At 54.9% G+C, this 19,025-nt stretch overlaps 2 protein-coding genes across 2 annotated transcripts in view; both read left to right on the forward strand.

Annotated features, from left to right (window-relative positions):
• LOC138356650 (uncharacterized) overlaps positions 1 to 1,982 on the forward strand; it is a 44,907-nt gene extending 42,925 nt beyond the window's left edge. Inside the window, exon 5 of the mRNA XM_069312841.1 lies at positions 1,962 to 1,982. Coding sequence (XP_069168942.1) covers positions 1,962 to 1,982 — 21 coding nt within the window. The remainder of the gene's footprint in view (positions 1 to 1,961) is intronic.
• A 290-nt stretch (positions 1,983 to 2,272) lies between these two features.
• LOC138356651 (uncharacterized) overlaps positions 2,273 to 19,025 on the forward strand; it is a 29,559-nt gene continuing 12,806 nt past the window's right edge. Inside the window, exons 1-3 of the mRNA XM_069312842.1 lie at positions 2,273 to 2,566; positions 3,074 to 3,217; positions 15,185 to 15,328. Of these exons, the coding sequence (XP_069168943.1) occupies positions 2,273 to 2,566; positions 3,074 to 3,217; positions 15,185 to 15,328 (582 nt within the window). The remainder of the gene's footprint in view (positions 2,567 to 3,073; positions 3,218 to 15,184; positions 15,329 to 19,025) is intronic.

Genomic DNA, 19,025 nt, shown 5'->3' on the forward strand with positions numbered 1-19,025 from the left:
CATTATGACTGTGGACACCGTCTGCGTGACTGTGGACACCGTCTGAGAAACTGTGGGCCCCGTCTCCGTGACTGTCGACACCGTCATTGTGACTGTGGACACCGTCTCCGTGACTGTGGACACCATCACTGTGACTGTAGACACCGTCTCCGTGACTGTGGGCACCGTCTCCGTGACTGTGGACACCGTCACTATGACTGTGGACACCGTCTCCGTGACTGTGGACACCGTCTCCGTGACTGTGGACAATGTCTCCGTGACAGTGGACACCGTCTCCGTGACTGTGGACACCGTCACTATGACTGTGGACACAGTCACTATGACTGTGGACACCATCTCCTTGACAGTGAACACCGTCTCCGTGACTGTGGACACCGTTACTATGACTGTGGACACCGTCACAATGACTGTGGACACCGTCTCCGTGACTGTGGACACCGTCTCCGTGACTGTGGACACCGTCTCTGTGATTGTGGACACCGTCTCCGTGACTGTGGACACCGTCACAATGACTGTTGACACCGTCTCCGTGACTGTAGACACCGTCTTTGTGACTGTTGACACCGTCACTATGACTGTGGACACCGTCTCCGTGACTGTGGACACCGTCACTACGACTGTTGACACCGTCTCCGTGACTGTGGACACCGTCACTATGACTGTGGACACCGTCACTATGACTGTGGACTCCATCTCAGTGACTGTGGACACCGTCACTATGAATGTGGACACCGTCACAATAACTGTGGATACCGTCACTATAGCTGTGGACACCGTCAATATGACTTTGGACACCGTCACCGTGACTGTGGACACCGTCTCCGTGATTGTGGACACCGTCACTATGACTGTGGACACCATCTCCTTGACAGTGAACACCGTCTCCGTGACTGTGGACACCGTTACTATGACTGTGGACACGGTCTCCGTGACTGTGGACACCATCTCCGTGACTAAGGACACCGTCACTATGACTGTGGACACCGTCACTATGACTGTGGACACCGTCAATATGACTTTGGACACCGTCTCGGTGACTGTGGACACCGTCTCGGTGAATGTGGACACCGTCACTACGACTGTGGACACCGTCTCCGTGACTGTTGACACCGTCACTATGACTGTAGACATCGTCACTATGACTGTGGACACCGTCTCCGTGACTGTAGACACCGTCTCCGTGACTGTGGACACCGTCACTATGAATGTGGACACCGTCTCCGTGACTGTGGAGACAGTTTCCATGAATGTGGACACCGTCTCTGTGACTGTGGACACCGTCAATCTGACTGTGGACAACGCCACTATGATTGTTAACACCGTCTCCGTGACTGTGGACACCGTCTTTGTGACTGTGGACACCGTCTCCGTGACTGTGGACACCGCCTTCGTGACTGTGGACACCGTCACTATGACTGTGGACACCGTCTCCGTGACTGTGGACACCGTCACTACGACTGTTGACACCGTCTCCGTGACTGTGGACACCGTCACTATGACTGTGGACACCATCACTATGACTGTGGACACCGTCACTATGACAGTGGACACCGTCACAATAACTGTGGACACCGTCACTATGACTGTGGACAACGTACCTGTGACTGTGGACACCGTCTCCGTGACTGTGGACACCGTCTCCGTGACTGTGGACACCGTCTCTGTGATTGTGGACACCGTCTCCGTGACTGTGGACACCGTCACAATGACTGTTGACACCGTCTCCGTGACTGTAGACACCGTCTTTGTGACTGTTGACACCGTCACTATGACTGTGGACACCGTCTCCGTGACTGTGGACACCGTCACTACGACTGTTGACACCGTCTCCGTGACTGTGGACACCGTCACTATGACTGTGGACACCGTCACTATGACTGTGGACTCCATCTCAGTGACTGTGGACACCGTCACTATGAATGTGGACACCGTCACAATAACTGTGGATACCGTCACTATAGCTGCGGACACCGTCAATATGACTTTGGACACCGTCACCGTGACTGTGGACACCGTCTCCGTGATTGTGGACACCGTCACTATGACTGTGGACACCATCTCCTTGACAGTGAACACCGTCTCCGTGACTGTGGACACCGTTACTATGACTGTGGACACGGTCTCCGTGACTGTGGACACCATCTCCGTGACTAAGGACACCGTCACTATGACTGTGGACACCGTCACTATGACTGTGGACACCGTCAATATGACTTTGGACACCGTCTCGGTGACTGTGGACACCGTCTCGGTGAATGTGGACACCGTCACTATGACTGTGGACACCGTCTCCGTGACTGTTGACACCGTCACTATGACTGTAGACATCGTAACTATGACTGTGGACACCGTCTCCGTGACTGTAGACACCGTCTCCGTGACTGTGGACACCGTCACTATGAATGTGGACACCGTCTCCGTGACTGTGGAGACAGTTTCCATGAATGTGGACACCGTCTCTGTGACTGTGGACACCGTCAATCTGACTGTGGACAACGCCACTATGATTGTTAACACCGTCTCCGTGACTGTGGACACCGTCTTTGTGACTGTGGACACCGTCTCCGTGACTGTGGACACCGCCTTCGTGACTGTGGACACCGTCACTATGACTGTGGACACCGTCTCCGTGACTGTGGACACCGTCACTACGACTGTTGACACCGTCTCCGTGACTGTGGACACCGTCACTATGACTGTGGACACCATCACTATGACTGTGGACACCGTCACTATGACAGTGGACACCGTCACAATAACTGTGGACACCGTCACTATGACTGTGGACAACGTACCTGTGACTGTGGACACCGTCTCCGTGACTGTGGACACCGTCACCGTGACTGTGGACACCGTCTCCGTGACTGTGGACAACGTCACTATGACTGTGGACACCGTTAATATGACTGTGGACACCGTCTACCTGACTGTGGACACCGTTACTATGACTGTGGACACCGTCACTATGACTGTGGACACCGTCTCCGTGACTGTGGACACCGTCTCCGAGACTGTGGACACCGTCTCCGAGACTGTGGACACCGTCATTGTGGATGTGGACACCGTCTCCGAGACTGTGGACACCGTCTCCGTGACTGTGGACAATGTCATTGTGGATGTGGACACCGTCTCCGTGACAGTGGACACCGACTCCGAGACTGTGGCCACCGTCTCCGTGACTGTGGACACCGTCATTGTGGATGTGGACACCGTCTCTGTGACTGTGGACACCGTCTCCGTGACTGTGGACACCGTCACTATCACTGTGAACACCGTCACTATGACTGTGAACACCATCACTATGACTGTGAACACCGTCACTATGACTGTGGACACCGTCACAATGACTGTGGACACCGTCGCCGTGACTGTGGACACCGTCTTCGTTACTGTGGACACCGTCACTATGACTGTGGACACCGTCTCCGTGACTGTGCACACCGTCTTCGTGACTGTGCACACCGTCTCCGTGACTGTAGACACCGTCTTTGTGACTGTTGACACCGTCAGTATGACTGTGGACACCGTCTCTGTGACTGTGGACACCGTCACTACGACTGTTGACACCGACTCCGTGACTGTGGACACCGTCACTATGACTGTGGACACCGTCACTATGACTGTGGACACCATCTCAGTGACTGTGGACACCGTCGCTATGAATGTGGACACCGTCACAATAACTGTGGACACCGTCACTATAACTGTGGACACCGTCAATATGACTTTGGACACCGTCACCGTGACTGTGGACACCGTCTCCGTGATTGTGGACACCGTCACTATGACTGTGGACACCATCTCCTTGACAGTGAACACCGTCTCCGTGACTGTGGACACCGTTACTATGACTGTGGATACGGTCTCCGTGACTGTGGACACCGTCTCCGTGACTAAGGACACCGTCACTATGACTGTGGACACCGTCACTATGACTGTGGACACCGTCAATATGACTTTGGACACCGTCTCGGTGACTGTGGACACCGTCTCGGTGACTGTGGACACCGTCACTATGACTGTGGACACCGTCTCCGTGACTGTGGACACCGTCACTATGACTGTAGACATCGTCACTATGACTGTGGACACCGTCTCCGTGACTGTGGACACCGTCACTATGAATGTGGACACCGTCTCCGTGACTGTGGACAACGCCACTATGATTGTTAACAGCGTCTCCGTGACTGTGGACACCGTCTTTGTGACTGTGGACACCGTCTCCGTGACTGTGGACACCGCCTTCGTGACTGTGGACACCGTCACTATGACTGTGGACACCGTCTCCGTGACTGTGGACACCGTCACTACGACTGTTGACACCGTCTCCGTGACTGTGGACACCGTCACTATGACTGTGGACACCATCACTATGACTGTCGACACCGTCACTATGACAGTGGACACCGTCACAATAACTGTGGACACCGTCACTATGACTGTGGACAACGTACCTGTGACTGTGGACACCGTCTCCGTGACTGTGGACACCGTCACTGTTACTGTGGACACCGTCTCCGTGACTGTGGACAACGTCACTATGACTGTGGACACCGTTAATATGACTGTGGACACCGTCTCCCTGACTGTGGACACCGTCACTATGACTGTGGACACCGTCACTATGACTGTGGACACCGTCTCCGTGACTGTGGACACCGTCTCCGAGACTGTGGACACCGTCTCCGAGACTGTGGACACCGTCATTGTGGATGTGGACACCGTCTCCGAGACTGTGGACACCGTCTCCGTGACTGTGGACACCGTCATTGTGGATGTGGACACCGTCTCCGTGACTGTGGACACCGACTCCGAGACTGTGGACACCGTCTCTGTGACTGTGGACACCGTCTCCGTGACTGTGGACACCGTCAATATGACTGTGGACACCGTCTCTGTGTCTGTGGACACCGTCTCTGTGACTCTGGACACTGTCTCCGTGACTGTGGACACCGTCACTATCACTGTGAACACCGTCACTATGACTGTGAACACCATCACTATGACTGTGAACACCGTCACTATGACTGTGGACACCGTCACAATGACTGTGGACACCGTCTCCGTGACTGTGCACACCGTCTTCGTGACTGTGCACACCGTCACTATGACTGTGGACACCGTCTCCGTGACTGTGCACACCGTCTTCGTGACTGTGCACACCGTCTTCGTGACTGTGGACACCATCACCGTGACTGTGGACACCGTCTCCGTGACTGTGGACACCGTCACTATGACTGTGGACACCGTTAATGACTGTGGACACCGTCTCCGTGACTGTGGACACCGTCACTATGACTGTGGACACCGTCTCCGTGACTGTAGACACCGTCACTATGACTGTGGACACCGTCACTGTGGTTGTGGACACCGTCTCCGTGACTGTGGACACCGTCACCGTGGTTGAGGACACCGTCTCCGTGACTGTGGACACCGTCACCGTGGTTGAGGACACCGTCTCCGTGACTGTGGACACCGTCATTATGACTGTGGACACCGTCATTATGACTGTGGACACCGTCACTATGACTGTGGACACCGTCACTATGACTGTGGACACCGTCTCCGTGACTGTTGACACCGTCACCGTGACTGTGGACACCGTCACCGTGGTTGAGGACACCGTCTCTGTCACTGTGGACACCGTCATTATGACTGTGGACACCGTCACTATGACTCTGGACACCATCTCCGTGACTGTGGACACCGTCACTATGACTGTGGACACCGTCACTATGAATGTGTACACCGTCTCTGTGACTGTGGACACCGTCTTTGTGACTGTTGACACCGTCACTATGACTGTGGATACCGTCTCCGAGACTGTGGACACCGTCACTATGAATGTGGACACCGTCTCCGTGACTGTGGACACCGTCATTGTGACTGTGGACACCGTCTCCGTGAATGTGGACACCATCACTGTGACTGTAGACAGCGTCTCCGTGACTGTGGACACCGTCTCCGTGACTGTGGACACCGTCACTATGACTGTGGACACCGTCATTGTGACTGTGGACACCGTCACTATGATTGTGGACACCGTCATTGTGACTGTGGACACCGTCACTATGACTGTGGACACCGTCACTATGAATGTGGACACCGTCTCCGTGACTGTGGAGACAGTTTCCATGAATGTGGACACCGTCATTGTGGATGTGGACACCGTCTCCGTGACTGTGGACACCGACTCCGAGACTGTGGACACCGTCTCCGTGACTGTGGACACCGTCATTGTGGATGTGGACACCGTCTCTGTGACTGTGGACACCGTCTCCGTGACAGTGGACACCGTCAATATGACTGTGGACACCGTCTCTGTGTCTGTGGACACCGTCTCCGTGACTGTGGACACCGTCACTATCACTGTGAACACCGTCACTATGACTGTGAACACCATCACTATGACTGTGAACACCGTCACTATGACTGTGGACACCGTCACAATGACTGTGGACACCGTCGCCGTGACTGTGGACACCGTCTTCGTTACTGTGGACACCGTCACTATGACTGTGGACACCGTCTCCGTGACTGTGCACACCGTCTTCGTGACTGTGCACACCGTCTTCGTGACTGTGGACACCATCACCGTGACTGTGGACACCGTCTCCGTGACTGTGGACACCGTCACTATGACTGTGGACACCTTCTCCGTGACTGTGGACACCGTCACTATGACTGTGGACACCGTTAATGACTGTGGACACCGTCTCCGTGACTGTGGACACCGTCACTATGACTGTGGACACCGTCTCCGTGACTGTAGACACCGTCACTATGACTGTGGACACCGTCACTGTGGTTGTGGACACCGTCTCCGTGACTGTGGACACCGTCACCGTGGTTGAGGACACCGTCTCCGTGACTGTGGACACCGTCATTATGACTGTGGACACCGTCACTATGACTGTGGACACCGTCACTATGACTGTGGACACCGTCTCCGTGACTGTTGACACCGTCACCGTGACTGTGGACACCGTCACCGTGGTTGAGGACACCGTCTCTGTGACTGTGGACACCGTCATTATGACTGTGGACACCGTCACTATGACTGTGGACACCATCACTATGACTCTGGACACCATCTCCGTGACTGTGGACACCGTCACTATGACTGTGGACACCGTCACTATGAATGTGTACACCGTCTCCGTGACTGTGGACACCGTCTTTGTGACTGTTGACACCGTCACTATGACTGTGGACACCGTCTCCGAGACTGAGGACACCGTCACTATGAATGTGGACACCGTCTCCGTGACTGTGGACACCGTCATTGTGACTGTGGACACCGTCTCCGTGACTGTGGACACCATCACTGTGACTGTAGACACCGTCTCCGTGACTGTGGGCACCGTCTCCGTCACTGTGGACACCGTCACTATGACTGTGGACACCGTCATTGTGACTGTGGACACCGTCACTATGACTGTGGACACCGTCATTGTGACTCTGGACACCGTCACTATGACTGTGGACACCGTCTCCGTGACTGTGGACACCGTCTCCGAAACTGTGGGCCCCGTCTCCGTGACTGTGGACACCGTCATTGTGACTGTGGACACCGTTTCTGTGACTGTGGGCACCGTCTCCGTGACTGTGGACACCGTCACTATGACTGTGGACACCGTCTTCGTGACTGTGGACACCGTCATTGTGACTGTGGACACCGTCACTATGACTGTGGACACCGTCTCCGTGACTGTGGACACCGTCTCCGTGACTGTGGACACCGTCTCTGTGACTGTGGACACCGTCTCCGTGACTGTGGACACCGTCTCCGTGACTGTGGACACCGTCTCCGTGACTGTGGACACCGTCACTATGACTGTGGACACCGTCACTATGACTGTGGACACCATCTCCTTGACAGTGAACACCGTCTCCGTGACTGTGGACGCCGTTACTATGACTGTGGACACCGTCTCCGTGACTGTGGACACCGTCTCCGTGACTGTGGACACCGTCTCCGTGACTGTGGACACCGTCTCTGTGATTGTGGACACCGTCTCTGTGACTGTGGACACCGTCACAATGACTGTTGACACCGTCTCCGTGACTGTGGACACCGTCTCCGTGACTGTGGACACCGTCACTATGACTGTGGACACCGTCATTGTGACTGTGGACACCGTCACTATGACTGTGGACACCGTCTGCGTGACTGTGGACACCGTCTGAGAAACTGTGGGCCCCGTCTCCGTGACTGTGGACACCGTCATTGTGACTGTGGACACCGTCTCCATGACTGTGGACACCATCACTGTGACTGTAGACACCGTCTCCGTGACTGTGGGCACCGTCTCCGTGACTGTGGACACCGTCACTATGACTGTGGACACCGTCTCCGTGACTGTGGACACCGTCTCCGTGACTGTGGACAATGTCTCCGTGACAGTGGACACCGTCTCCGTGACTGTGGACACCGTCACTATGACTGTGGACACAGTCACTATGACAGTGGACACCATCTCCTTGACAGTGAACACCGTCTCCGTGACTGTGGACACCGTTACTATGACTGTGGACACCGTCTCCGTGACTGTGGACACCGTCTCCGTGACTGTGGACACCGTCTCCGTGACTGTGGACACCGTCTCTGTGATTGTGGACACCGTCTCCGTGACTGTGGACACCGTCACAATGACTGTTGACACCGTCTCCGTGACTGTAGACACCGTCTTTGTGACTGTTGACACCGTCACTATGACTGTGGACACCGTCTCCGTGACTGTGGACACCGTCACTACGACTGTTGACACCGTCTCCGTGACTGTGGACACCGTCACTATGACTGTGGACACCGTCACTATGACTGTGGACTCCATCTCAGTGACTGTGGACACCGTCACTATGAATGTGGACACCGTCACAATAACTGTGGATACCGTCACTATAGCTGTGGACACCGTCAATATGACTTTGGACACCGTCACCGTGACTGTGGACACCGTCTCCGTGATTGTGGACACCGTCACTATGACTGTGGACACCATCTCCTTGACAGTGAACACCGTCTCCGTGACTGTGGACACCGTTACTATGACTGTGGACACGGTCTCCGTGACTGTGGACACCATCTCCGTGACTAAGGACACCGTCACTATGACTGTGGACACCGTCACTATGACTGTGGACACCGTCAATATGACTTTGGACACCGTCTCGGTGACTGTGGACACCGTCTCGGTGAATGTGGACACCGTCACTATGACTGTGGACACCGTCTCCGTGACTGTTGACACCGTCACTATGACTGTAGACATCGTCACTATGACTGTGGACACCGTCTCCGTGACTGTAGACACCGTCTCCGTGACTGTGGACACCGTCACTATGACTGTGGACACCGTCTCCGTGACTGTAGACACCGTCACTATGACTGTGGACACCGTCACTGTGGTTGTGGACACCGTCTCCGTGACTGTGGACACCGTCACCGTGGTTGAGGACACCGTCTCCGTGACTGTGGACACCGTCATTATGACTGTGGACACCGTCATTATGACTGTGGACACCGTCACTATGACTGTGGACACCGTCACTATGACTGTGGACACCGTCTCCGTGACTGTTGACACCGTCACCGTGACTGTGGACACCGTCACCGTGGTTGAGGACACCGTCTCTGTCACTGTGGACACCGTCATTATGACTGTGGACACCGTCACTATGACTCTGGACACCATCTCCGTGACTGTGGACACCGTCACTATGACTGTGGACACCGTCACTATGAATGTGTACACCGTCTCTGTGACTGTGGACACCGTCTTTGTGACTGTTGACACCGTCACTATGACTGTGGATACCGTCTCCGAGACTGTGGACACCGTCACTATGAATGTGGACACCGTCTCCGTGACTGTGGACACCGTCATTGTGACTGTGGACACCGTCTCCGTGAATGTGGACACCATCACTGTGACTGTAGACAGCGTCTCCGTGACTGTGGACACCGTCTCCGTGACTGTGGACACCGTCACTATGACTGTGGACACCGTCATTGTGACTGTGGACACCGTCACTATGATTGTGGACACCGTCATTGTGACTGTGGACACCGTCACTATGACTGTGGACACCGTCACTATGAATGTGGACACCGTCTCCGTGACTGTGGAGACAGTTTCCATGAATGTGGACACCGTCATTGTGGATGTGGACACCGTCTCCGTGACTGTGGACACCGACTCCGAGACTGTGGACACCGTCTCCGTGACTGTGGACACCGTCATTGTGGATGTGGACACCGTCTCTGTGACTGTGGACACCGTCTCCGTGACTGTGGACACCGTCAATATGACTGTGGACACCGTCTCTGTGTCTGTGGACACCGTCTCCGTGACTGTGGACACCGTCACTATCACTGTGAACACCGTCACTATGACTGTGAACACCATCACTATGACTGTGAACACCGTCACTATGACTGTGGACACCGTCACAATGACTGTGGACACCGTCGCCGTGACTGTGGACACCGTCTTCGTTACTGTGGACACCGTCACTATGACTGTGGACACCGTCTCCGTGACTGTGCACACCGTCTTCGTGACTGTGCACACCGTCTTCGTGACTGTGGACACCATCACCGTGACTGTGGACACCGTCTCCGTGACTGTGGACACCGTCACTATGACTGTGGACACCTTCTCCGTGACTGTGGACACCGTCACTATGACTGTGGACACCGTTAATGACTGTGGACACCGTCTCCGTGACTGTGGACACCGTCACTATGACTGTGGACACCGTCTCCGTGACTGTAGACACCGTCACTATGACTGTGGACACCGTCACTGTGGTTGTGGACACCGTCTCCGTGACTGTGGACACCGTCACCGTGGTTGAGGACACCGTCTCCGTGACTGTGGACACCGTCATTATGACTGTGGACACCGTCACTATGACTGTGGACACCGTCACTATGACTGTGGACACCGTCTCCGTGACTGTTGACACCGTCACCGTGACTGTGGACACCGTCACCGTGGTTGAGGACACCGTCTCTGTGACTGTGGACACCGTCATTATGACTGTGGACACCGTCACTATGACTGTGGACACCATCACTATGACTCTGGACACCATCTCCGTGACTGTGGACACCGTCACTATGACTGTGGACACCGTCACTATGAATGTGTACACCGTCTCCGTGACTGTGGACACCGTCTTTGTGACTGTTGACACCGTCACTATGACTGTGGACACCGTCTCCGAGACTGAGGACACCGTCACTATGAATGTGGACACCGTCTCCGTGACTGTGGACACCGTCATTGTGACTGTGGACACCGTCTCCGTGACTGTGGACACCATCACTGTGACTGTAGACACCGTCTCCGTGACTGTGGGCACCGTCTCCGTCACTGTGGACACCGTCACTATGACTGTGGACACCGTCATTGTGACTGTGGACACCGTCACTATGACTGTGGACACCGTCATTGTGACTCTGGACACCGTCACTATGACTGTGGACACCGTCTCCGTGACTGTGGACACCGTCTCCGAAACTGTGGGCCCCGTCTCCGTGACTGTGGACACCGTCATTGTGACTGTGGACACCGTTTCTGTGACTGTGGGCACCGTCTCCGTGACTGTGGACACCGTCACTATGACTGTGGACACCGTCTTCGTGACTGTGGACACCGTCATTGTGACTGTGGACACCGTCACTATGACTGTGGACACCGTCTCCGTGACTGTGGACACCGTCTCCGTGACTGTGGACACCGTCTCTGTGACTGTGGACACCGTCTCCGTGACTGTGGACACCGTCTCCGTGACTGTGGACACCGTCTCCGTGACTGTGGACACCGTCACTATGACTGTGGACACCGTCACTATGACTGTGGACACCATCTCCTTGACAGTGAACACCGTCTCCGTGACTGTGGACGCCGTTACTATGACTGTGGACACCGTCTCCGTGACTGTGGACACCGTCTCCGTGACTGTGGACACCGTCTCCGTGACTGTGGACACCGTCTCTGTGATTGTGGACACCGTCTCTGTGACTGTGGACACCGTCACAATGACTGTTGACACCGTCTCCGTGACTGTGGACACCGTCTCCGTGACTGTGGACACCGTCACTATGACTGTGGACACCGTCATTGTGACTGTGGACACCGTCACTATGACTGTGGACACCGTCTGCGTGACTGTGGACACCGTCTGAGAAACTGTGGGCCCCGTCTCCGTGACTGTGGACACCGTCATTGTGACTGTGGACACCGTCTCCATGACTGTGGACACCATCACTGTGACTGTAGACACCGTCTCCGTGACTGTGGGCACCGTCTCCGTGACTGTGGACACCGTCACTATGACTGTGGACACCGTCTCCGTGACTGTGGACACCGTCTCCGTGACTGTGGACAATGTCTCCGTGACAGTGGACACCGTCTCCGTGACTGTGGACACCGTCACTATGACTGTGGACACAGTCACTATGACTGTGGACACCATCTCCTTGACAGTGAACACCGTCTCCGTGACTGTGGACACCGTTACTATGACTGTGGACACCGTCTCCGTGACTGTGGACACCGTCTCCGTGACTGTGGACACCGTCTCCGTGACTGTGGACACCGTCTCTGTGATTGTGGACACCGTCTCCGTGACTGTGGACACCGTCACAATGACTGTTGACACCGTCTCCGTGACTGTAGACACCGTCTTTGTGACTGTTGACACCGTCACTATGACTGTGGACACCGTCTCCGTGACTGTGGACACCGTCACTACGACTGTTGACACCGTCTCCGTGACTGTGGACACCGTCACTATGACTGTGGACACCGTCACTATGACTGTGGACTCCATCTCAGTGACTGTGGACACCGTCACTATGAATGTGGACACCGTCACAATAACTGTGGATACCGTCACTATAGCTGTGGACACCGTCAATATGACTTTGGACACCGTCACCGTGACTGTGGACACCGTCTCCGTGATTGTGGACACCGTCACTATGACTGTGGACACCATCTCCTTGACAGTGAACACCGTCTCCGTGACTGTGGACACCGTTACTATGACTGTGGACACGGTCTCCGTGACTGTGGACACCATCTCCGTGACTAAGGACACCGTCACTATGACTGTGGACACCGTCACTATGACTGTGGACACCGTCAATATGACTTTGGACACCGTCTCGGTGACTGTGGACACCGTCTCGGTGAATGTGGACACCGTCACTATGACTGTGGACACCGTCTCCGTGACTGTTGACACCGTCACTATGACTGTAGACATCGTCACTATGACTGTGGACACCGTCTCCGTGACTGTAGACACCGTCTCCGTGACTGTGGACACCGTCACTATGAATGTGGACACCGTCTCCGTGACTGTGGAGACAGTTTCCATGAATGTGGACACCGTCTCTGTGACTGTGGACACCGTCAATCTGACTGTGGACAACGCCACTATGATTGTTAACACCGTCTCCGTGACTGTGGACACCGTCTTTGTGACTGTGGACACCGTCTCCGTGACTGTGGACACCGCCTTCGTGACTGTGGACACCGTCACTATGACTGTGGACACCGTCTCCGTGACTGTGGACACCGTCACTACGACTGTTGACACCGTCTCCGTGACTGTGGACACCGTCACTATGACTGTGGACACCATCACTATGACTGTGGACACCGTCACTATGACAGTGGACACCGTCACAATAACTGTGGACACCGTCACTATGACTGTGGACAACGTACCTGTGACTGTGGACACCGTCTCCGTGACTGTGGACACCGTCTCCGTGACTGTGGACACCGTCTCTGTGATTGTGGACACCGTCTCCGTGACTGTGGACACCGTCACAATGACTGTTGACACCGTCTCCGTGACTGTAGACACCGTCTTTGTGACTGTTGACACCGTCACTATGACTGTGGACACCGTCTCCGTGACTGTGGACACCGTCACTACGACTGTTGACACCGTCTCCGTGACTGTGGACACCGTCACTATGACTGTGGACACCGTCACTATGACTGTGGACTCCATCTCAGTGACTGTGGACACCGTCACTATGAATGTGGACACCGTCACAATAACTGTGGATACCGTCACTATAGCTGTGGACACCGTCAATATGACTTTGGACACCGTCACCGTGACTGTGGACACCGTCTCCGTGATTGTGGACACCGTCACTATGACTGTGGACACCATCTCCTTGACAGTGAACACCGTCTCCGTGACTGTGGACACCGTTACTATGACTGTGGACACGGTCTCCGTGACTGTGGACACCATCTCCGTGACTAAGGACACCGTCACTATGACTGTGGACACCGTCACTATGACTGTGGACACCGTCAATATGACTTTGGACACCGTCTCGGTGACTGTGGACACCGTCTCGGTGAATGTGGACACCGTCACTATGACTGTGGACACCGTCTCCGTGACTGTTGACACCGTCACTATGACTGTAGACATCGTCACTATGACTGTGGACACCGTCTCCGTGACTGTAGACACCGTCTCCGTGACTGTGGACACCGTCACTATGAATGTGGACACCGTCTCCGTGACTGTGGAGACAGTTTCCATGAATGTGGACACCGTCTCTGTGACTGTGGACACCGTCAATCTGACTGTGGACAACGCCACTATGATTGTTAACACCGTCTCCGTGACTGTGGACACCGTCTTTGTGACTGTGGACACCGTCTCCGTGACTGTGGACACCGCCTTCGTGACTGTGGACACCGTCACTATGACTGTGGACACCGTCTCCGTGACTGTGGACACCGTCACTATGACTGTGGACACCATCACTATGACTGTGGACACCGTCACTATGACAGTGGACACCGTCACAATAACTGTGGACACCGTCACTATGACTGTGGACAACGTACCTGTGACTGTGGACACCGTCTCCGTGACTGTGGACACCGTCACCGTGACTGTGGACACCGTCTCCGTGACTGTGGACAACGTCACTATGACTGTGGACACCGTTAATATGACTGTGGACACCGTCTACCTGACTGTGGACACCGTTACTATGACTGTGGACACCGTCACTATGACTGTGGACACCGTCTCCGTGACTGTGGACACCGTCTCCGAGACTGTGGACACCGTCTCCGAGACTGTGGACACCGTCATTGTGGATGTGGACACCGTCTCCGAGACTGTGGACACCGTCTCCGTGACTGTGGACAATGTCATTGTCGATGTGGACACCGTCTCCGTGACTGTGGACACCGACTCCGAGACTGAGGCCACCGTCTCCGTGACTGTGGACACCGTCATTGTGGATGTGGACACCGTCTCTGTGACTGTGGACACCGTCTCCGTGACTGTGGACACCGTCACTATCACTGTGAACACCGTCACTATGACTGTGAACACCATCACTATGACTGTGAACACCGTCACTATGACTGTGGACACCGTCACAATGACTGTGGACACCGTCGCCGTGACTGTGGACACCGTCTTCGTTACTGTGGACACCGTCACTATGACTGTGGACACCGTCTCCGTGACTGTGCACACCGTCTTCGTGACTGTGCACACCGTCTCCGTGACTGTAGACACCGTCTTTGTGACTGTTGACACCGTCAGTATGACTGTGGACACCGTCTCTGTGACTGTGGACACCGTCACTACGACTGTTGACACCGACTCCGTGACTGTGGACACCGTCACTATGACTGTGGACACCGTCACTATGACTGTGGACACCATCTCAGTGACTGTGGACACCGTCGCTATGAATGTGGACACCGTCACAATAACAGTGGACACCGTCACTATAACTGTGGACACCGTCAATATGACTTTGGACACCGTCACCGTGACTGTGGACACCGTCTCCGTGATTGTGGACACCGTCACTATGACTGTGGACACCATCTCCTTGACAGTGAACACCGTCTCCGTGACTGTGGACACCGTTACTATGACTGTGGATACGGTCTCCGTGACTGTGGACACCGTCTCCGTGACTAAGGACACCGTCACTATGACTGTGGACACCGTCACTATGACTGTGGACACCGTCAATATGACTTTGGACACCGTCTCGGTGACTGTGGACACCGTCTCGGTGACTGTGGACACCGTCACTATGACTGTGGACACCGTCTCCGTGACTGTGGACACCGTCACTATGACTGTAGACATCGTCACTATGACTGTGGACACCGTCTCCGTGACTGTGGACACCGTCACTATGAATGTGGACACCGTCTCCGTGACTGTGGACAACGCCACTATGATTGTTAACAGCGTCTCCGTGACTGTGGACACCGTCTTTGTGACTGTGGACACCGTCTCCGTGACTGTGGACACCGCCTTCGTGACTGTGGACACCGTCACTATGACTGTGGACACCGTCTCCGTGACTGTGGACACCGTCACTACGACTGTTGACACCGTCTCCGTGACTGTGGACACCGTCACTATGACTGTGGACACCATCACTATGACTGTCGACACCGTCACTATGACAGTGGACACCGTCACAATAACTGTGGACACCGTCACTATGACTGTGGACAACGTACCTGTGACTGTGGACACCGTCTCCGTGACTGTGGACACCGTCACTGTTACTGTGGACACCGTCTCCGTGACTGTGGACAACGTCACTATGACTGTGGACACCGTTAATATGACTGTGGACACCGTCTCCCTGACTGTGGACACCGTCACTATGACTGTGGACACCGTCACTATGACTGTGGACACCGTCTCCGTGACTGTGGACACCGTCTCCGAGACTGTGGACACCGTCTCCGAGACTGTGGACACCGTCATTGTGGATGTGGACACCGTCTCCGAGACTGTGGACACCGTCTCCGTGACTGTGGACACCGTCATTGTGGATGTGGACACCGTCTCCGTGACTGTGGACACCGACTCCGAGACTGTGGACACCGTCTCTGTGACTGTGGACACCGTCTCCGTGACTGTGGACACCGTCAATATGACTGTGGACACCGTCTCTGTGTCTGTGGACACCGTCTCTGTGACTCTGGACACTGTCTCCGTGACTGTGGACACCGTCACTATCACTGTGAACACCGTCACTATGACTGTGAACACCATCACTATGACTGTGAACACCGTCACTATGACTGTGGACACCGTCACAATGACTGTGGACACCGTCTCCGTGACTGTGCACACCGTCTTCGTGACTGTGCACACCGTCACTATGACTGTGGACACCGTCTCCGTGACTGTGCACACCGTCTTCGTGACTGTGCACACCGTCTTCGTGACTGTGGACACCATCACCGTGACTGTGGACACCGTCTCCGTGACTGTGGACACCGTCACTATGACTGTGGACACCGTTAATGACTGTGGACACCGTCTCCGTGACTGTGGACACCGTCACTATGACTGTGGACACCGTCTCCGTGACTGTAGACACCGTCACTATGACTGTGGACACCGTCACTGTGGTTGTGGACACCGTCTCCGTGACTGTGGACACCGTCACCGTGGTTGAGGACACCGTCTCCGTGACTGTGGACACCGTCATTATGACTGTGGACACCGTCATTATGACTGTGGACACAGTCACTATGACTGTGGACACCGTCACTATGACTGTGGACACCGTCTCCGTGACTGTTGACACCGTCACCTTGACTGTGGACACCGTCACCGTGGTTGAGGACACCGTCTCTGTCACTGTGGACACCGTCATTATGACTGTGGACACCGTCACTATGACTCTGGACACCATCTCCGTGACTGTGGACACCGTCACTATGACTGTGGACACCGTCACTATGAATGTGTACACCGTCTCTGTGACTGTGGACACCGTCTTTGTGACTGTTGACACCGTCACTATGACTGTGGATACCGTCTCCGAGACTGTGGACACCGTCACTATGAATGTGGACACCGTCTCCGTGACTGTGGACACCGTCATTGTGACTGTGGACACCGTCTCCGTGACTGTGGACACCATCACTGTGACTGTAGACAGCGTCTCCGTGACTGTGGACACCTTCTCCGTGACTGTGGACACCGTCACTATGACTGTGGACACCGTCATTGTGACTGTGGACACCGTCACTATGATTGTGGACACCGTCATTGTGACTGTGGACACCGTCACTATGACTGTGGCACCGTCACTATGAATGTGGACACCGTCTCCGTGACTGTGGAGACAGTTTCCATGAATGTGGACACCGTCATTGTGGATGTGGACACCGTCTCCGTGACTGTGGACACCGACTCCGAGACTGTGACACCGTCTCCGTGACTGTGGACACCGTCATTGTGGATGTGGACACCGTCTCTGTGACTGTGGACACCGTCTCCGTGACTGTGGACACCGTCAATATGACTGTGGACACCGTCTCTGTGTCTGTGGACACCGTCTCTGTGACTGTGGACACTGTCTCCGTGACTGTGGACACCGTCACTATCACTGTGAACACCGTCACTATGACTGTGAACACCATCACTATGACTGTGAACACCGTCACTATGACTGTGGACACCGTCACAATGACTGTGGACACCGTCGCCGTGACTGTGGACACCGTCTTCGTTACTGTGGACACCGTCACTATGACTGTGGACACCGTCTCCGTGACTGTGCACACCGTCTTCGTGACTGTGCACACCGTCTTCGTGACTGTGGACACCATCACCGTGACTGTGGACACCGTCTCCGTGACTGTGGACACCGTCACTATGACTGTGGACACCTTCTCCGTGACTGTGGACACCGTCACTATGACTGTGGACACCGTTAATGACTGTGGACACCGTCTCCGTGACTGTGGACACCGTCACTATGACTGTGGACACCGTCTCCGTGACTGTAGACACCGTCACTATGACTGTGGACACCGTCACTGTGGTTGTGGACACCGTCTCCGTGACTGTGGACACCGTCACCGTGGTTGAGGACACCGTCTCCGTGACTGTGGACACCGTCATTATGACTGTGGACACCGTCACTATGACTGTGGACACCGTCACTATGACTG

The sequence above is a fragment of the Procambarus clarkii genome, chromosome 73, assembly GCF_040958095.1.
Source record: "Procambarus clarkii isolate CNS0578487 chromosome 73, FALCON_Pclarkii_2.0, whole genome shotgun sequence".
In the NCBI taxonomy this organism is placed as follows: domain Eukaryota; kingdom Metazoa; phylum Arthropoda; class Malacostraca; order Decapoda; family Cambaridae; genus Procambarus; species Procambarus clarkii.